General features: G+C 39.1%; 2 protein-coding genes across 2 annotated transcripts in view; one reads left to right on the plus strand and one right to left on the minus strand.

Annotated features, from left to right (window-relative positions):
* Window positions 1–1,924: 1,924 nt before the first annotated feature.
* TTLL2 (tubulin tyrosine ligase like 2) lies at window positions 1,925–2,635 on the plus strand (the record flags this gene model as incomplete). The annotated part of the gene is given in 3 exon segments (XM_061471752.1): window positions 1,925–2,172; window positions 2,174–2,469; window positions 2,472–2,635. Coding segments are annotated over 3 exon segments (708 nt in total), but the record flags the coding sequence as incomplete, so codon positions are not given.
* Window positions 2,636–3,007: 372 nt separating this feature from the next.
* LOC133278520 (centromere protein J-like) overlaps window positions 3,008–20,993 on the minus strand; it is a 33,921-nt gene continuing 15,935 nt past the window's right edge. Inside the window, exons 10-21 of the mRNA XM_061471378.1 lie at window positions 19,909–20,124; window positions 18,037–18,183; window positions 11,050–11,208; window positions 10,082–10,196; window positions 9,543–9,649; window positions 9,136–9,291; window positions 8,187–8,285; window positions 7,241–7,381; window positions 6,406–6,490; window positions 5,915–6,035; window positions 4,935–5,152; window positions 3,008–3,670 (exon numbers count right to left, since the gene is read on the minus strand). Coding sequence (XP_061327362.1) covers window positions 4,963–5,152; window positions 5,915–6,035; window positions 6,406–6,490; window positions 7,241–7,381; window positions 8,187–8,285; window positions 9,136–9,291; window positions 9,543–9,649; window positions 10,082–10,196; window positions 11,050–11,208; window positions 18,037–18,183; window positions 19,909–20,124 — 1,536 coding nt within the window. The 3' untranslated portion in view covers window positions 3,008–3,670; window positions 4,935–4,962. The remainder of the gene's footprint in view (window positions 3,671–4,934; window positions 5,153–5,914; window positions 6,036–6,405; window positions 6,491–7,240; window positions 7,382–8,186; window positions 8,286–9,135; window positions 9,292–9,542; window positions 9,650–10,081; window positions 10,197–11,049; window positions 11,209–18,036; window positions 18,184–19,908; window positions 20,125–20,993) is intronic.

A 20,993-nucleotide genomic window follows, 5' to 3' on the forward strand; every position in this document is an offset into this window, starting at 1 on the left:
ATCTGCTAGGCTGCTGCTGATTCTCACTCTGCCCTGCTTCCATCTGGTGCAGAAATTTGATTTCATTTCAATAACAGGCAGTGAAACACACCAAATCCTCCTCCAATTTCCTTTTGCACAGCAATGTTTAACAGCAAGTGAAGCAAAATTGTGCAATATTGATCTGTATGAGCATAATCATCTATTGGTTGTTTGTAACATCCCAACACAGAAATCAGGATCTCACTACATGAGGTGCTGCTATACAACCTCAGAGCAAAAAAGATAATCCCTCCCTCAGAGGGATCCCTTGATAAGTTTTTCTTTTTACTCCTGTACTAGGTCTGGCTGGGATGGGGTTAATTTTCTTCATAGCAGCCCATATGCTGCTGTGTTTTGGATTTTTATATCTGAAATGGTGTTGCTAGTACACAAGTGTTTTGGTTATTACACAGTAGTGCTTGCACAGCCTACGGGTTTTCTCTTTTTGCTGCTCTGCCCCCTCAGTGAGTAGGTTGCAGATGCTCAAGAAATTGGGAGGTAAGGCAACCAGGACAGCTGGAACAGTCTGACCAAAGGGATCTCTGAGGGGATTCAGAAAAATAATCCCAGTGCAGTTTCAAACTTGCTCCTTTCCAGCACTAGCTTAAACCTGAGATGGAAAGGTACTGCAAGTCTGACAGTAAAACATCACTGATTATATTAGTATGCATATTATCATCAAAAATACAGAATTACATATTACTTTGGAATATGGAAATTCATTTTATATAGAAATTTAAATTTTGGCCACAGTCACAGCCCATTAGTGAAGCTTATATTCTCTTTTGAATAGAAGCCTCATTCCTCACATCCTGGACCAAAGCTTGCTTCAGATCCCTTCAATTTTAGGTAATATTCCCTCACTAAAGGATATAAGGCAGTCCAGTGCTAGCTTTGACCTACATACTAGAGGCCTATGATGAAGTAGCCACTGCTGTGCCTCCCAGCATCCCTGAAATACCTTAGTCCCTTCTCTAAAGCCCTCCTCTCACCAAGCCCCCATTGAGACTCTCCTGGGTTTGCCCACTGCATTGTAAAGCACTTGCCACAGACTTCATGGCACTGCTTGTAGAAGAGCTCTGTGACTGCTTTGTGATTCCCCCTTGCAGCAGCAACATGCATTGGAGAGCCAAGACATAGGTACATCATATGAGACTTGCCCAATGTCAAGAGTGGAGAGAGAAACATGTTTCTTCATCCTTTGAGACTCTTTGAATTGTTTTCACATTCAAAATAGTGAGAATCTTAAATGGTTTTGTGACTTGCAAAACTTGTGAATCATGTCAATTTACGTTTTGGTAATTAACTCCACATTTGGCCTTTTAGTTTTAAAACTAAATTAGCATTTAAAAAAATCAGAACCATTGTCATTTAAAAAAAGAAAATAAGATACTGTAATAATTTCAAAACAGGGGAATTCAAATGTAATGAAAAAGCTGGCAAAGGATTACTTTTGTTCTCTGGAAAAAAGCTTTCCGTTTCAACAAATCATAATTTTTCCACAGAAAAAGCCTCTCTGGCCAACTCAACTATACATTGAATAGAGTACTTTGCGATGTGACATGTTCCCTTGGTTTCTGTAGTTTGGAAGGCAGAGGCTACTCATTCTGGAGTCTAAAACTCTGCCTGAAAAGAAAGAGCAAGTATGTCACTCCAGTAATAGGATATGAAGGAGTCTTGTGTAGCATGTGTCCTGCCCATTTTGTATTTCCTTTGCTTGCTGCTTTCAGAGAGGAGATACAGGTTGGTATATGGATGGTATATCAGAATGGTCTTCAGCACACCCTTTTCTTGTCCATTGCACTCTCTGTTCTGAGCATGGAGTCTAGTCCTTGGGGAGCAGCTCTGTGGGGTTTCAGGAAATCAAAACTGAGAGCAATAACAACACTCTGAAATCCAAACATATAAAGAAGAGATTCGCTGTGTCTGCAAATGGACCTTCAGCGAATTTCATTCTTAACTTTGAATATTTGGGGTTGATGACACGGTCCACTGGCAGATCAGTAACACAGCAATTCTCATTCTTCTTGCTGTAACCCCTTTACCAGCGGGCTCTGATTGCTTTGAGGTCTTTGGGTTTGACATCTTGATCAATGACAAATTCAAGCCATGGCTTCTAGAAGTCAACTACAGTCCAGAACTGTGTTTAGACTGATGACACTGTGGAAAGAAAACTTCTTTGTGATATTGTTATACTGCTGAACTACAAGCAGATTGACATTTTGAGGCAAAATCAGTTTCGAGGCAAGACTGGGATAAAGGGTGGCAGAAGGTGGATGCTCTGGAGCACAGCTAGTGAGAGTACCATCGAGGAGACTCCTGGTTTCCTTGCTTGCAAAACAGTGGCTAAATGTACTGCTGCTTCTTTTGTACAGCCTACCCTGCAGGCTGCAAGAGGATCAATTCAAAAGCTGGCTACCCTGACAGAGAAAACTGCCAGAGCACATCCAGGAAAATGCTGACTTCTCAGCTGCAGGAGAGGGTGAGCAGGCCAAAGATACCCTCCCAAGCAAAAGCTGAAACTAGAAATAACCAGTTCCCAGGAGCTGGGCATTCTGCATGCTTTTTATGTCTCCTCCTTTTCAAGCCACATTTTTGCCCCTTATTTCATTAATTCCTTTGCTATTATATTATAAAATATCACTTGAAAAACATATCTTGGTAAAAGCAATGGCAAGACACAGGTTGGCGAAAGTACTGTGAAATCTTCGGTAGTCTCAACCTTTGATTTCACCAACTAAAGGTTTGCTGTTGATTTGCCAGAAAGTAGAACTGCACTTGCAGGAAGCATTTGATTCCGGAATAATTTGGCCTCCACACCTGCATAGGTGTAATGCACAGGGGATATGCACAAGTCAGTCTCTAAAACTATGCATGCAACAATGCACGTGTGGAAACACCTTGCTGATGTTTCCTCTCACCATGCTGATGCATGCAGCACAGTTGAGAATGCTTAACAAAGCAAGGAGCAAGCAGCATACAAACCAAATTGTTCCTTATTTAATTTACAATTAGAATGGATAATATACACAGGTTATTGAATGGCAAACAGTGATTTAAGGCTAAACAAATCCTGTTTTCTGTATTACTATAGAAACAAAGAGAATGTCAGCATATTAAGTGGTGAACCTTTTGTTAAAAAGAATTCCTGGAAATAAAAACAGTGGTCCTTTAAAAGACATAGTATCACTTCTAGCTTTCCAGACAAACTGAAAACAGTAATAACGTTCTTTTTTTTCAGCATGGTTAATTAAGAAAAAAATCAACATAAATTAGTTTTGGTCAGCATAATGCAGCACTGAACTGAAATTCTTACTGAAACACATGGAAAAGAATGATATTTTGGTTTTATTTTAATTAGAGTTTCCTTTCACAAGCCGCATAAGTTATATTAAATATTTCACTAGAAAAAAGCACAGGTTTATAAATTGTTCCTTTGTTACACAGGAGTAAAGGAAAACAATGCATTTTAATATCACATGAGCCGACATCAAACTGCATGGATATTCCCGGCATCATGATCAAATTAATAAACTGAAGCGTGTGTATGATCAATATTAGCAACACTTCTTGCTCTATTCAATCTATTTCTTCCAAAGATGCTCTGTAACTTGAATGGTGATTCATTGATAGTCCGACCCACTGGAAACTGAAGAGAAGAAAGAGCAATTCCATAATCTTGAAATTATTTTGCACTTAGGTGTGAGAAACGGCTGAAGCAGCATGCTATGAAAGTGTTTGTTGCTACAGGAATTTATGGAGGGCATAAGGAGATAATTGGTCTTCTCAGTCAATGGGCAGGTAATGAGCTGAGCTCTACAGGGTAAATGCTTCAGTGCTTCGGAAAAATTCAAGACAGATGAAGGACAGGTAGTCTGTAGGGAAAGCAGTTGAAAGCATCATCTGATAAATGATTAATCCTCCTAGGTATCGAGTGCCATCCAAAGAGCCCTGAGGATGGAGAGATTCACTGACCAGAAATATTTTTGCACTACTGAAAGGATAAAGGCAGTAGTGGAAGAGGTTAATTCAAATGCAAAGCAATACAAAGGAGGTCTAAGGAAAGACTGCTGGTGGAAGAAGAAAGGGGTATTTCATCCAAAATAATGACCAGGATGAAATAAGCATTACATTTTGTCTTCAAATGCATGAGACAGAGTTCTCAGATTATGATCCTATAATTATTGAATAATTTAGGTTAGAAGGGACATCCAGAGCTGTGATGGTTACTCAACTCCTGCTCAGGTTTTGGTCTAATGTACAGCTCATGATAAGACCTGATACATGCTGGTATGTTCTGCTCCAAAGAATCGAAACCAACTGAAAACATTAATCACTTCTATATTTGTTGTGAGGTTAACTGAGAAAAAAACCCAGTACATAGATTTGTTCTACTTGGCATAGAATCATAGAATAGTTAGGGTTGGAAAGTACCTTAAGATCATCAAGCTCCAACCCCCCTGCCATGGGCAGGGACACCTCACACTAAACCACGTCACCCAAGGCTCTGTCCCACCTGGCCTTGAACACTGCCAGCGATGGAGCATAAACAGACATAAAGCAACATAAACTAAAATTCAAAAGCTTCTTATTCCAGACTTCTTTGTTGTAGTCACTTTTGTAACTAATTAGCAGAGAAACAAGGGAAAGTGTGATCAATATCGTGAAAAAAACACTTTGATGAGAAATATTACAGGCATTTATTTAAACATTACATACACAAACAGGACATGGCTGCATCTCCTTCAAGTCTTACCCAAGAGATATTTAATTTGGGTAAGTTTATTCCAAACTAAGCACCAGTCACTGACACAAAGTGAATTACAGCCCTATGGTTCCACCCATTTATTTTCACAAGGCTTAAATCTTCCTAACAATTCTGAACTGCCAAGAAAACAAGTTGAGCTACTTACGTAGAGTGCAGCCCCTTGAGGGGAGGAATCATTTCTTATCCAGGATGATATTACCCTCCTCATCTTTGATTTGAACCCGTCCAGTGGAGTACTTGGTTTCCTGTCTGCCATTGCAGTACACAGTTTTCACAGTGCCATCTGGGTACTCCCGCCTCTTGAACTGCACAGTGTGAATCTCCTTTTGGCCATTACTGAATACCACTATTTTATCTCCATTCCTGAAAGAAATAGCAATGAAAGAAGTGGTGAGAAGACACTATCAGTTATTAACCTATCTCACTGAGCTGTCTAATGTGACACAATGAAAGTGGAAAATAATGTCAAGTGGGAACTTTCTCAGATAGGTTATAATTCACTTCAGAATTTAACATGGGATGGCATGAGATCTGATATTACAGTAAGATTTCAATACAAAGTACTTCAGTGCATAGAATTATACCTAATACATTGTGAGATCTGCATTTTTAAATGACTTCTTTATGAGGGGATCTCAAGGCATTTTACAAGCAGGAAATCTGTTTTACAACAGGATCCTCCCTGAGCCCAGAAGAGGCATGTGTAAGAAAGTCTTATTGTTGTTTTTCCTCATTTTATGTAGAGGAATAGAGAGAGAATGCACGAAATGCTTTGCCCAAGATCAGAAAGCCAGACAAAAAGCTAGGAATAGAGCTCAGGAGTTCTCATCCTGAGTCCTTTAGTACCCACATAGCTAATACAGGCAGCTGGTGAATTCCCGGCAGCCTTGGCCAGTGTAAAGTTACATGGAATTAAATGAGGAAAATTTCAGAGTCACCTATCATCCAAGGTAGAAGTGAACAATTTTCAGTGCCTCACTGTAGCAAATCCCTCACTAGCTTACAAATCCTTTCTTCTTTCACGTGGAAATTTCCCAGCCATGCAGAATCCAGCCAGAGTTTTATATGTCAGTATTTTTGTACCTGTGTCCAGTGCCTGGTACCTGTCCCTAACATGAGACTTACTTTTCTACTTTCACTACTGTACCATCTGGGAAAAAAGTTTCCTTGAATCCATTGCTATAGAGGCATTTCACTGTGCGATCTGGGAACACAATTTCTTTTGTGCCATCAGGATAATGTCTTTCTGTGGAAAAGAAGATGTAAAAAATCTGTCTGGTATTCTTCCATGTTTCTTTACACAGAGCTAGATCAGGTGGTTTTTTTTTGACACTGTAGTGAGATTGGAAATGATATCCAGTGTACTGCTAAAGAAATCAAAAAATAATTGAATATTCAGATAATCAAAATTCAAAGAAGAGCATTTGCATCCATTATTATCTTTCTTCTGTAGGAAGAAACTGAGCAGTAAAGTGATGGAACATACTGGAAGAGAAATGCAAAGACAAAGCAAAATAGGGAGAAAATACCCAATCTGCTGGAATCAGAATAAGTCGACACTTTCAGAATAAAAATCTTCCTGCATGTATAATTCACATTTATGAGTTCTTACATACCTATCTGATTATTAGGGAACTGCAGCACCTCCAGGCCATCTGGATAAGCAGTGTGGGTTGTCTGTGCATCTGCATAATAATAAATCTGGAAGGAGAGTGAAGTGTTTGTAGCATGTTCACAAAATTTGCATAAGCAGATTCAACCATAAAAATGTGCTTAAAAATAACCCATCTTAAAAAGGTAATTTGAAGGTCATTTTCTGCCTCTGACATCCATAAATGCAGCTATTTTTGTACTGCTGTTCCTTCCTCTTTTTCATCCCCCCCCTCCTTCATGGCTGTGTCTAGATGACACTTCTTTCATCTCTTCTCTGCAGTATACAAGAGAACAGTGCACTTATGAAAGTCATCTTCCCGCCTCTTTGCTTCAGCTCCCAGCCATGCACTATTAATTTAAAATAGTTCTGCTGATGCCAAGGCCTAATTTCCACTCTAGCTCATGTTATTTTTAACTGGTTTTATTTACACAACACCAGATGGAAGAACCCCTATGATGGTGATGGCTTGACTTCACGAGTGAAGATTTGGGAAGGGCTTTACTATGCTACATGCCCTACAAACATACAAAAAACAGTCCTTGCTTCAGTTGGCTGCCCCTGCCCTTTGCCTTCTTTCAGTCTCCTTTAATCTGCTTAGCTAACTACCTGCTTGTTTCTTCTTTGCCAGCTACATTCATCTCCACTTTTGTCCTTATAAGATGAAGCAGTTTCACCGCTCAGGGTTGTTAAACCAACACCCTTCCTCATCAGTTTCTGATAAGTCAAGATAAATGACAGGACATTGTTGGAAAATCACTTAATAATTATATTTTACTTGAAACAAAACAGTTACACACCACTGTTTGATCTGGCATGATCTTCTTTACATCTCCATTGAAAAAGCTAATTGTTGTCATCCTTTTGTCAGCACTGATCTCTTTTTTAGTACCATTGCGGAAAGTGATGATTCGACGTCCATCAGTAAGCACCTCTTCTACCTTCAAACACATAGATCATCTAACATTAATTAAGTCAAAGCACCTGAGGTGCTGTGCAGGAAAGATTACATAGCCACTCAGACACAAATTGTCTAGCTTCATGGCAAGGAGTTGTGGAACACAGTGGGAAGCCAGCAGGAATTGCCTGCTCATCCCCTCCTGGAAAACAAGGACTTCCAGGAAAGGGGTGAAACCAGCTGCCAAGCTGAGCTATGGGCCTTCAGGAAAAGGAGCAGCTGGAAGCAATCTCCGGATGCAGCTGAGGAATCACTGGGGGTTTTGACAGGTGGCTTAAGCAAACAGGACAGGTTACATTGAACCCTACTCCACTAATGCTACTCCAGGCGTAGCCAGCTGTGTATAATGAAAAGCTTCTCCCACAGTGGTGTGTCCAGCTGGCACATCTCACTACCATTAGATTCACATCCAAGGAAAGAAAAGAATGGCCTTTAATCTTGCACTACCAAATGCCATCACTACCCCACTAGCACATTTTCATTTCTAATGGCAAGTATATAATTCCTCCCAGCCCGTAACTGAGATAAACAAAACAAATCTGGTGAAAGTCACAAAGTAAGTCCATGTGGGAAACAAGAAAACAATTAATTTACTTGATATTCAGCTCATCAGCTATAAATATTTCCTATCATTCGTGGTGTTAACTTTATACTTAAGCTCTCCTTTAAGGAACACACATTTAATTGGAGACATAATAGTCTATGGCTACTTAAAGTAGTGATTCCCATCTGTACTGCAGTCTTATTGATGATCTCTTCAAATATTTTTGCATCCTATTTTACCGCACCTTTCCATCACGATACTCAGTTTTTTCCTGCACCTCTTCTTCACTTATTCTTCTGTCTTGATGTAGCATTGACCTTCTAGATAGTATTGATTTTGGAGGCTACATTATGAAAAGATCACAGTCAGTGATATATAAAAAGAAATGTTTTAAAAATATTTTTATTAATTTTAATTAACTGTGCAAAACCCATATTTACTTTCACACACACAGAGGAAAGCTGCCCTTCTTTCTGGTATTGCCTTGCATTTGTAACCAATTTTGATCTTTTAGTCATAACTAGAAAAGTTGCACATTAACTCCAGTTAACTTCGGTTAGCAAAACAAAAGATAGCATAGAGAAAGTCCAAAAATGAGGTGACAAGAGTGCATTCTGGTGAAACTATGCTATAGGAAATTAAGAATGAACACAAGAACAAAAAATTGGTCTGTCTCTGAATATTGAGCTACTGATTTGAAAGAAATGTACCTGTATTAGCTAAATCCACTCTTCCAAAACAAATTAAAAGGTTCTTAGCTGTAGGTAATGCTAACTGTGTAACTTAAGAGCTATTCAGGATGCTACACTTCCAATTTACCACTACAATAAGTGCTCTTTGCACTGTCTGGCAGCTTAAAAGAGCCTTAAGTTAATTGACATCTGACACATAGCATCAAGAACGGTTACTAACTAATGTTAACTGCAGTTTGAAGATGTGGCATGTTTTGATATGTGGGATCCAAAGGAACAGGCAATACTGCTCCCCAAAGGGCTATGATACGCTCCAGTAAAAAGGTGTAGAAACAGTTCCTTGAAGTTGCCAGATCCATACCTAAAACTCTGTGTCCACTGCATAGCACTGGAAATGGGAATGGAAGTTTTCTTTCTCTTGGTGTGTTTAATTTCAGTTCACAAATGGAAAAAAAGAAAGTTGATGTTTATATAAGAGCCAGAATTGTAAGTTGCTCAAACCTTTGTTTCAGCATCCACGAAAGCAGTAGAACTGTCTGTAGATACTTTGCTGTCATATGCAGTTATGCCACTTCTCCTGTGTGTGGTCACAAAAGCCACTTTATTCTGAGGTTTTAACATTTTTTCTGTCTTTTGAAGGTTAAGAGTCTCTTCTTTCTGAGCCAAAGTAAAAGAGGTAACAAGCAACATAAATCTGTTAATGTCCAATAGTTGTGCAGGAACATCTTGATAAAGAAATCTACTACATTTTTTGTAAGATATTTAAAGAGTGTACTTATCATGAGTAGAGACAAGCAAATAAAGCCAGGAGAGTATTGTTTTCAGCTGGATGGGAGATAGCACGTTGCATACAAAAACTAAGATCACAGACTCACTGAATTCTTTTATAGAGTTACATGATGAAATACCTCTGCTTCTTCAATGTTACTGCAGAGCGCAAAGCTGCAAGTGTCATTGCTGTCGTTATGTGAGAGGAACATGTCTTCTGAGCTATATGAAATGGGTAAAGACCTGCCTACAGCAAAAAGCAAAGTAAAACGGGTCATTGAAAGCATACAAAAATCAATGAATCATGTGCCCGTACCTATCTCAGAAGGTTTTTGAAGATGCTAGCTCTCAGATTCTTGCAACACATTGCTTCCTATACCGATAAATGTTTGCTAATAGCTTGCCCATCCTCCCTAAGGTTGTTTTGTCCTGAACTAAAGTGAAGTGCAGACCACATCCGTTCTCTCACCTTCTGAGCTTCCAGGACAACAAACCCAGTGAGTAAGCAGGCAACAGCACAATCTGCTCTCTCTCTCATAAAGTACAGTTTTCACAATTCTTCTAAGAATCATAAGAGCATTTTAGTGGTAATATATTGCCTGTGACCCAAGAGTTGTGGACTAGTGTCTCCAAGTCATTTGCAGACTACTCTAGGCAGGCAGAAAATTCCCACAGTTACCTTTTACATAGGAAGATGAGTTAGGCTCCTTAAAACCAACACTCAGATGTGAGACAGCTCCAGGTGATTTCCTGTCATCTATTCTTCTCCCAGCAGGAGAAGGTTGATGTACAACCTGAAGCAAAATGGAGATGCCCTGACATACAGCCATGCTTCACTGTAGCATGGGAGCTATTAGTGACATGGCCATAGTGCGCTTCCCTTTCCCAGGAGTTTAGCTGTCTGTGCACTGATACGGTACTGGTGTCTAATCTCGGTTCAGACTGTTGTGGAAAAAGATGTGAGGGGAGGAGCTGGAAGAAGCCTCAGACAGATCCATCTCCCTACCTCCCATCCCATCCCTTCTCTTGGGAGCTGCATTTCAGCAGCTCTCACTCTCGGTCCATGTTGGGTTGTACTGCAGACATGCCTGTACCTGGCCATGCACCTCATTGATCCATAGCTCAACCCCGACCCATGGGCTGACTTCTTCTTGTGACCACCAATCTCATCAGTATGGGCTTTGATGGCTGGGATTCTGGCATGACCCTGACTTCTATCCCCAGCCTGCCCTCCTCCCTGTCTGTGGCTGTGGGATGGGCCCTATCCTGACAGACTGCACTGGGAGACCCTGATGCTCCCAGCCGCTAGTCCCCAGGGAACTGCTGGCCCTGAGATGCCTTTATGCTTTGTGAACAGGATCAGCTCTGAACATTTTCTAAGGGCAAGGGGTGCAGTTTTTGGAGCATTCACCCATGATCTGGCCTGCAGGTGCTCAAGTAGCAAAATAAATGTAACTATATTTTATATTTATACATTATATATGTATAAACAGTCTCTAAGATAAATTCTGGCAAAAAAAAACCTGCAGAACCAGCAGAAGAGGACCAATCAGCAGCTATGCAGGGATCAGGATCCCAATCCAGCTTCTGAATAAGACAGTAAAAAGAAAATAAAGGCAGTCTAAATAGATCTTATTAGTGACTTACTTTTTCTGGTTCAAAAGGTGTCAGTCTTCCTTGGTGATGTGTCTTCCTGCCAGTTGGTGTTGTGCTTCTGCCAAAAGAGCAGTTAGATGGTTTCTTTTCCTGATGCTCCTTTGTCATCGATCTTAAAGGATCATCCCTTTGCACAGAGCTTTTTATTGTCTAAAAGGTTTGAATGCATTTGCATTAAGTTGATATAAACATCTTCAAACAGCATTAAAAATTGTTCTACAACAGATGCGTTATTAAGCATTTAAAACTTTCAGGAAAATGTTTATATATGTGGGCATACACACAGACGCACACATATTTTACACATAAATCTCTATTTGGGGTCTTATTTTGCTTCTCACATTTGTAAGTCAAGGGTAATCCAAGGCTCACAGTATGAGGCCAAAAGCTGCTCTCAGGTTCTCATCCTTCAGTGCCAACCATCCTGCCAAGATCAGGAAAGATACCCCTCTCTGGGATACCACAACTGAGTTGACCCCAGTAAAATACATTTCATGACAACTCATTTTTACTTGCCAGATGTCCACCCTTTATACATTTTGCCCTCATACTTTCCCATCAATCAAGGCTGACACAAGCCTTGCTAAGACAGATGTGAGACACAAAAAGGAAATGAGATGTGACCAGTTCCAAAGAAACTATAGCAGACATTTGTACTGGAAACATCACAGTTAGTCAAAAGCATTTCCTCAATTTTTCTGGGAAGACCTTTGACCAGAGCACAGAGAAAACATAAAATATTCTTTCATTACCACCATGAGATATATGGGATTTGCATAATGACTACCAGGGTTGGTCAGATGCAAAGGAATTGTTACACTGATGTAACAGGAAAACTGAGGGTGCACTCTTGCCTAGTCAAAACTTTTGAGGTACCAAACCTAACAGAAATGACTGGCAATATGAGACAAAAGCATAGTCACTGCTTGCCCTGTGGAAGACATCCCAGAAATGGCAAAGGACAACATCCATGTCCATCAGAACTGATAGCAGAAGAAAGTCTAATGCACTGAGCTGGTGAATGGCTGGAAATGAGCACATGATGGTCAGAAAGAAAGAAACATTAAAAACCCCCTATGGAAATAATAGCAGGTACTCTGATTTAGCAAAGTGTCACACACTGGAGAGGGGATGCTTGGGAAGATGAGTGTAAGCAGTCCAGGCAAAGAATGTATTTGCCATCAGCTTCATTTGTCCAAATCCATGAGCTGTGGCTCAAGAGACATGGGACTAGCAAAGCACAAATGGGAAGACTGCACAATTCCTTCTCTGACAGCAGTTACCATTTTTTGACAGCTGTAAAATTTTCTTCCTTTGATCAATGAAAGTTGAGGGATCTGTTGTTGTTGCAGATGGTGATCTCTTATTCCTATTAAGAAATGACATCATGACTTAATGGATGTGCTTACAAAGAAGGAGACAATAAATAAATCCCATCGCAGCACCAGAAAATAGTAGAATTTTTAAAGGCTAAATCTTTTCCTCAAGCATAAAATGTTTCTGAGCAGGAGACAGGCAACTGATCAGCACTTTTGGACAAGGATACTAGCAGGTACATAAATTAATAGAATTCATTGGTAAACGAATATGATATCTATTTTAAATTTGGAGGTGTCTTCTGCAGGCAGATTCTGTGGATATGCCTGGGTTCTTCAGATATAATCATGATTTCAAGTACAAGTGAGTAGGCAAACTGTCAAAATATGCCTGGGATTTCAGTTCAAGACAAGCAGTATAGTACTGAAGACCTTTAAAACTATTTTTGATGAAGACATTATCTCAAAAATTGCAGGCTGATAGAATAAAAGAGCTCCTAATCCATCATTTTATTGTTAAAGATCTTAAGACTAAAACTACCAAGCAATTTCAGAGAACTTGAAAAGCCATCAGTGCTGTTTCACAGCAGCTCAAGCCAATCTCAGCCCAAATTACTAGAGTCCCACTCTTCTTCTTCGATTCCCAGCCCTTCCTTTATATGGCACCAGCAACCACAGAGGGGGATTGACCTGGCTCAGTGAGTAGAATCAGGCAAAAATTAGCTGCTTTTTCTGCCTGGTTATTTTTGAGCCAGCTAGCTCGCCATCATCAGAAAGTGCTAAGAGGACCACAGCAGATCAAATATTCATCAGCTTCATTCAGACACTAACGTGGGCCTTGGGACTTTCAAAGCAAGTCTTATGATGACACAGTACCCCAGAAAGAATTGAGTCAGATAATGGGAGTCATTTCCAAAACAAACTTATAGACAATTGAGCCAAAGAGCATGGCACTGAATGGGAATATCACATCCTCTACCATGCACCAGCCTTCAGAAAAACCAAACAATACATTGGACTGTTAAAGACTACACTGAGAACAATGGGTCCTGGAACCTTCAAACACTAGGACACACATTTAGCAAAAAACACCCTGTTAGTCAACACTAGGGGATCTGCCAACAGGGCTGACCTGGTCCAGTCAAAACTTTTTACATACTGGAGTATGGGATAAGGTTTCTGTAGTGCACATAAAAAATACGGTAGGGAAAAGAGTGTAGGTTATTCCTGCCTCAGGAAAAGATAAACTGGTTTGTGGGATTGCTTTTGCACAAGGACCTGGATGCATTTTGGCTGTTGTATAGTACAGAAAGAATGTTGCAGTTCAAGCTATTAAAGAACTACCTATATAAGACTTGTAAATAGAAAATACTTCATTACAAGAGTTTTAACACAGAGCAGCCTAGAAAGCCTACTTTAGAAAAGGAGGCTTCATGAGCTACATTTGAAAAGAACATTCAGAAGTCAGCATTTACTGATGCAGTGCAATGGGTGATGCTGTAGCCAAGGGACAGAGATGTCTATAGGCCTTAAAAATGTGGTGAGAAGAGGCTCATGCTCATTCTTTTTAGCTTAATTAATGAGCTCATGAAGTAAGATGTATTGGACTGCAAAAGTGAACAAACAAGTTGAAGCCAGGGGGAAAGAAGAGCTGTTTCCATGAACATGGTGAGTTTCATTCATGATGTATCAAAAGAACACCCCATTTAGTTGAGGGAGCTTCCATGCACAGCAGTGCTAGTAAAGCTTCTCCAGCTAGTTACATATGCCATTGTAAAAGCTGGTGATCTCATATTTTATGCATCACACATATTACACATTTTAAAATTATTCACTGGCATACCTATTTTTAAAACAGTAATGTCAGATTAATCAAGATAGGCTTAGCGAATTACATGTGGTCTCTGTTTTCATACAGATGGATGTCATTCTAAGAGATTGTTTCATAAATCATAGCAATCACTGCAACCCTAGCAATCACTGCAACCCTGGCAACCACTGCAATTCAGCTCTACACTTTTTAAGAGACTCAAGTATGAAGTATTTGGGTTAATCACACATGATGAGGCTCTTGATAAAGATTCTCTCTATTCCATCACTTCATAAACAAATTATCTCCCTAAAACTTTTTACTTTTTTTCCATTGGAAACACATGGGTTTCCATTAAATGCAGACCCTTGCAATACAAAGGGATTTCAGGGCTGGAGATACAAACAGCCTCCCAGCATGCACAAGGTAGATCAGTTGTTTCCCATCTCCACTGAACACAGAATAAAAATTAATCAGTTGATTAGCTGGTGACAGCAAAAGAGATGGATTTTAGTTATGAAGTAAAACTTCATAATTAAAACAATAGGCAGCAGATGATGGCAGTTTATTTTGGATCTTCTTGGATCTTTGAATCATCTCCCATCTTTTCAGGGGAGCTGGCAACATACAAATTGAATAACCATCAGTGACAGTGACCCTGTTTTCAGCAAAAGGAGTACTGTGTGACCTCTCAAAGTTCCTCCAGATCTATGCTATCAGGAAGCAGAGGAGAGCAGGAGGATGTGGTTTTACTCAGGGCCCACCTAAACTTTAAAAATATGATGTTCCCCTTGATCCTCATGCTCAACAATAACCCTTTAAATTTTCTAATGAGCTTTTTCTCCCAGATGTCAATACCTACAGTTCCTCACCATTTTGACACAATTCAATTCTCTCTTTTGTCAATTCCCATAAATAGGGATCCTTTATAGCCTCCAAATATCACAGTTTGTGTTCCGTAGAGTTTACATCATGTGGAGTTTACATTCCCACTAACAGATCAAAAAGCTGAGTAAAAGCAACAATGAAAATTCAGATGCTACAAAAGCCTTTCTACACATTCCCAGAATTTATACTTCCCTGCTTCAGAGTCAGTAAATGTTCAGGAAGAATATTCATAGACAAGGAAATTACATGCTCAAAGGTTATCAAAATCCCCTGCAAGACTAGACAGCAAAATCCCTCTAATAAGATTCAAAGTAAGCGCATTTGACCTTGGTTGAAACTTTTCCAGCAAAACCAGTAAGAAATGTTATCAGTATATCTTTCAGTAGAAATGAAAGTAACTTTTCTCATAGAAATTACTAACATTTATCAATAGTAGCATGTCAGGTAGGAAACTGGCAACACATTCCTGCTAAGTGATGCATTCAGAAATAAGCTTGTTTGGAGGGAATTCATACTAATAAATATTAATAAATAATAAATATTAACAAATAATAAATATTAACAATTTTGGCCAATCTGTACATCTTTCAAACCGTATTTTGAAGGAATCACTAATGATATACAGTTAAAATGGACTTCTATCTTGTCTCACTAAAGAACAGTTTGAAGTGGCCAGTTCCTCACCAATTAGGTTGCGTTACAGTACAAACAGAAACCATAATTAGAAGTATTACACACAACCAGAAGATGTCTTTTTCAGAGATGTAGAACATCTCTCAGATATGTCTTGTTTTTCATAAAATCCTTTCTTCCAAAACTCTGAATTTTAATCTCTACTGATCATTATTTGGACTTTCTCTACAATTGTTTTTTTCACATATCCTCAAATTCTATTAGCTTTGAAAGAAATAAGACAGAAGTCTTAAGTGTTGTTTTGCCTTCTTAATTGCAGCTGCTGAAACTCACCAGCCCTAGATAGCTTCAACTTAAGTAGGTTATATAGGCACACACATATCGCTGTATCATGCATCTCTGCTTCTGTTGCTGAAAGTTATCCCATTCACTGTGATGTGTTTCATTCACTTTTACGTGCTCCCACATGCAGTTTCTCAATTCTGGACAGAAACAGCATGAGAAAGTTTGTTTCATCTATATCCTAAATTTAGAATTGTTCATATCCACAGAAACTTTGAGGGAAAGCATACACCTGCTAGCTAAAGAGGTCAGATACAAAGGAAACACAAGTGAGATACCATGGTCAGATCTATTGCTATGACACAGATTTGGGGCTTCTTTTTAATGTTCCATTTACCTAAGCCTTCAATTCTATATTCAAATAATCAGCAGCCACTCTACTTACTGCAAGTCCTTCTTCTGCCATCAAATCAGATAAAGAGCATGTGTCTTTCTCAAACATTTCAGAGTTCACTCAGGACATATGGGCACTGTGGCCACCAGCCTAGATCATGCTTGGGCTGGATTCCGGTTGGATTGGTTCCAGTGCTGTCTAGATGGTGAAAGCTCAGATAACACAGAGTGTCTTCAACTTCCCCCTTCTCAGACCTGTTTCTGGAGCCACAGTGAAACTCAGTGGATCTTAGGGAGTCTCTAAGTAGAATAAATGTTACTGGTTTTTACTAATTTCAGAAGAATGCTTTTAATGTTCAGATAAAACAAACTCTTCCATGCCTTGAAAATTTCCAGAGTAAGCTACCAAAGATAGCTTTTTTACTTTACTGGCCACTTTAACTGCAGATAGTATATTGTGCATTACCTGTCTAGTTAGTAATTTTATCACCACAGCACAGAGGAACAGAGAGATCCCAGCTGTAGAAGGCACTGGGGAGACTCAACATCAGTATAGAACAAACAAAACAATTTATTGCAGCTAAACCATCGACCTTCTGATTATAAACAACATATAGTTTAGAAATAGAGATATATATTTATTTGTGAAGTCAGGCGTGCTCTGCATCCTCCTTGAAGCTACTATTTCACACATAAATGATTCTGCTTTTTTAAGCATATTTCATTTAGAGTTGATCTTAGCATTGTGTCTTTTCATGTCTGGCACCATGCAGGATTCATTAAAGCCACTGTCTCATGACTTTCAAGACATACATTGTCATGATCACTGGAGTAGAATAGTTGCCTCCTTTATCATCTGAAATGTTTTACATTTGATTACAGTCCCTAAAAGGACAGAGGGAGCTAAGTTTTGCTTTAGCAAATGGATCCAGGAGATTAGTTTCCAGTAGGTAGGAGGAAATTCAGAGAGACTAATTGCTTAAATAAAGCACAGATTTCTGCTAAATATGAGCAAAAAGAAGAAAGGGGACTTGTTATAATCAAGATGCTCATAATAAGAAGCAACAAATACAAAACCAAGAGAAAGCAAAGCACAACAAAATGTTTAAATATCTATGTATTCTAAATGGTGAGATGTGTGAGAAATGTGGTAAGCTGGCTGTAGAGGAGCAGCCATAGAGATACCAGTCAGAAACAAGCATCTCACCTGACATACTGAATTAATTTATCACAACTTGTAAAAAGCTAAATGATTTTCTCACTGACTTTATCAGGCAGAATAACACTAGTGTTTATTAGCAAGTAAAGCCTCAAATGGCAAAATACTGGATTTATGGCATTCTGAGGCAAGGTATGGCAGTTTCCTGTAAAACCAATCTGTGAAGCAGCAGTTCCAATAAATTCAGAGCATACCTGGAAACAATATAGTTACTTCTAGAAAAGGAAACACAAAAGGTTTGTCTCCTGCTATGGCAAAATCAGGAGAAAAACTAACAAGCAAATTTATGCTGAATGACAGCACAAGCCTACTGCAAGAAAACATGACCGTGCTTATAGAGACACTTTCATTTGCACAGATTTTGTTTCCAAAGAACATTTTCTCAAATAAATATTTGAAACCATGGAAAACTGACTACTGGTAATAGGAATGCATACTTCACTATTTGCATCTCTGAAGAAGTGTCTTTGCAAAGATGTCTTCGGTCCCATGTAAGACATATGGTAACTTTTGTGATTATCTCTCCATGATCTCCCTTCTTGTTTGGATGAAGATGCTGTCTCTCGCAGAATAGCTTCTGCAACCTAATGGAGAATTTGTTATGATTATATAAAGTTCAAGTCACAGCTAGTAGAATCAGACAACCCTCAAAGCCATTTGGTTTTCTCTTGTAATAAAAATTATCATATTTAAACACAGTCAATTAAACTCCTCATCTGGTTGTGCTAGGGACTGAAACTCCTCACTATCAGACACAACAATCTTTGATAACCATCCTAGCATCTTTATATACAGCATCCTAATATTACTCTCACACAACAAAATCTTCGGTGGCTTGAGCAGTAATTATACATCATCAAATGCCCCAAAGCAGTAGAAATAATTCAGAAATCTGGCCTACAACCGAAGTCAATCAATCAGTTTTCTCTAATCCTTGCTTTTATTGGATTTTTATTTTTTTTCATTCTGTACAAGTGACTCTAATCATTTTTTCTGACCTTCACAATCTATAAAAAGATGAGTCGTATGAGCTGGTATGTTTGGGAAAATTAAAGATACATTGAAATGGAACTTCAAATGATATTTGCAATAGAACCTAACAGTGTTACGTGAAAAATCTCATTAACTAGTACATTAAAATCAAATAAAAAGGTGGACCAAAACTTCTTTGCTCCACAAATCAAAGGACATGCTAATTGGTGGTTCTAACAACTTTTAAAGATACATTACTAGAAATTAGAGTTTCAAATTAGGGAAATACCTAGGAGTAAATGGCTTGATTTTATTTTCTCCTAGGTTCAGCCACTGTGGAAAAGTAGGATTCATCTCACCAGTCTGCACCCTCTAGAAGATAATTGTTTGCCGCCTTGACACATATAGGGTGAAACTGATCCCTCTTTAAAGGCACATATTTTTCTCCCTTGAATACACAGGGAGATGAAATGACCCACTCAAACCAGAATATTGTCTTCTGAATTGCAGTCTGAAACATTTAATCCCACCAAGGCTTGCTGTGTCCTGTGTAAGAAGTGTGTAACAATATTTTTCTCCCTTCTTTTAACTCCCCTAAATTAAGTTACTTGGCTATATAGTAAGGTAACAAGTAACCCTACTAGTATGGGATACTGAATGAGAAATGACAAGAAAATCTGTACACCTATGGTTAAACAGTTTTGATTTCAGGAGATCACCACAGACATTTACACTAGCCAGCCACAGTTTCTACCCTGATTGTCCTCCCTGCTCCACCCCCATGTAACACCCAGTCAGGAGTGAAACTTGTGCATTCTAAGGTAACAAAGAGTGTTGACAGTGTTTTCATCCCAGAAAGTTTACAGTACGAAATAAGAACTGAGATGAGATTAATAAGAGGTCCCACTATACCTATTGCAGAAACCAGCCTGCACCTGGCTGAAGAGCTGTTTCATTAAAAAGATGAATGGCATTATATACATAAAAAGTAGAATTCATTTCAGAAGACTTTAGTTGTCCAATTTATGCACCAATTTTAGGTTATTTATCTAGAGTCTCTCCATAGTTAGCAGAGGGAGACATCTGCCCTTATGTTAGTATCTAAGATAGGTTCACTGAATCACCTTTTAGATGTGTCCAGCTCATGGACAACAAGGCTAAGTGGAAGAGGACCACACAAAAACTATATTTTAACATGGCTTACTACAGAGCTGATTTTCTTCCCTTCAGGCTAAGCATGGCAGGAATGGAGGAATAGTGTTCGCAAATGCCAGGTCCAAAGAAAAACTACCCCTTATTTTTTCAGACAGTACTGAACAGATAATATCATGCAGTACCGGTGTCTCTGATTTTCTGTCTGTGAAATTCACAGCTTCTGGGTGTTTTTCTTCTTTCCACCTCTGATGTTCTGAAACTCTGAGCCCATCTAGAAGCTTTGTGTTCTGCCTGGTCAGCATCTCAACCTGGTCTCTCAGCTTGTTATAGGCAGCATGCCAGCAGGACTCATTTCTCTTGAATTCTTCCTGCAGTCCAGCAATCTGCTGTTTTAATATCTACCAGAAGAAAAAAAGTGTGCCATATCATTACCTGCTCTTGACTAGGCATGCCCACCTTACATATCCAGAAGGAAACATGAAGTCCTTTGTTCTGCTTAAATGTCAACAGTATAAAGGTCTTCAATATAAAGGTGCACAATATAAAAAGAGCACATTTAAAATGATTCCTTAAAAAAACCAACCAAACAAACAAACAAACCAGCAAACAAAAATCACTACTGTGCAAGCTCCTATGTTTAAACCAAATCAATTGGTACAAAGTGAGCAGAGAGGAGTCCTTGGTATGCGAGGGAAAATCAGGAAATGCAAACTCATCATGCAAACAAACACCATTAAATGTGAATGTTTTCCAAAACAAGGCAAAAAAAGTCAGCTCTATAGATCTTCATGTAGTCACAAGGGCACACGAATAGATAAAAAGTTGTTACAGACAGCAGGGGATTGCAAAGACAATTTTAAACTGAGTTCAGGTAAAGGAAAGTAATGAAATTTGGTGCATTTTGTAGAGGACTTTTCCATATCCATGTATCTCCATTATTTTTCCCTCCTTCTTCCCTCACCTGTGCTGATGCCAACACTGAGTCCTCTCCCCTCAGAGCACTCATGTTGGGTAGTGCAAATGGAATATTAGTGGAGTTAAACTGAAAATGTGGAGTTTGTTCTGTAGTCAACCAATCATCACATGCACCCCTTTACTACTTTCCCTTCACTTGTGTATCTGCCCACTTGTGTTCTAATCACCATCCTTTCTTCGCTGTGAGCTTCCTGGTCAGCATTTGGCACATCCATTGGCTGCTTTTAAGAAGAAGGAGACTTCTGAACTTGTGGATCACACAGATAGATAGTAACCCAGTGTTCTGTAATTT

The sequence above is a fragment of the Pezoporus flaviventris genome, unplaced genomic scaffold (genome assembly GCF_033815535.1).
Source record: "Pezoporus flaviventris isolate CSIRO_AGI_PZ_B2104156 unplaced genomic scaffold, CSIRO_AGI_Pfla_v1 ptg000066l, whole genome shotgun sequence".
Taxonomy (NCBI): Eukaryota; Metazoa; Chordata; class Aves; order Psittaciformes; family Psittacidae; genus Pezoporus; species Pezoporus flaviventris.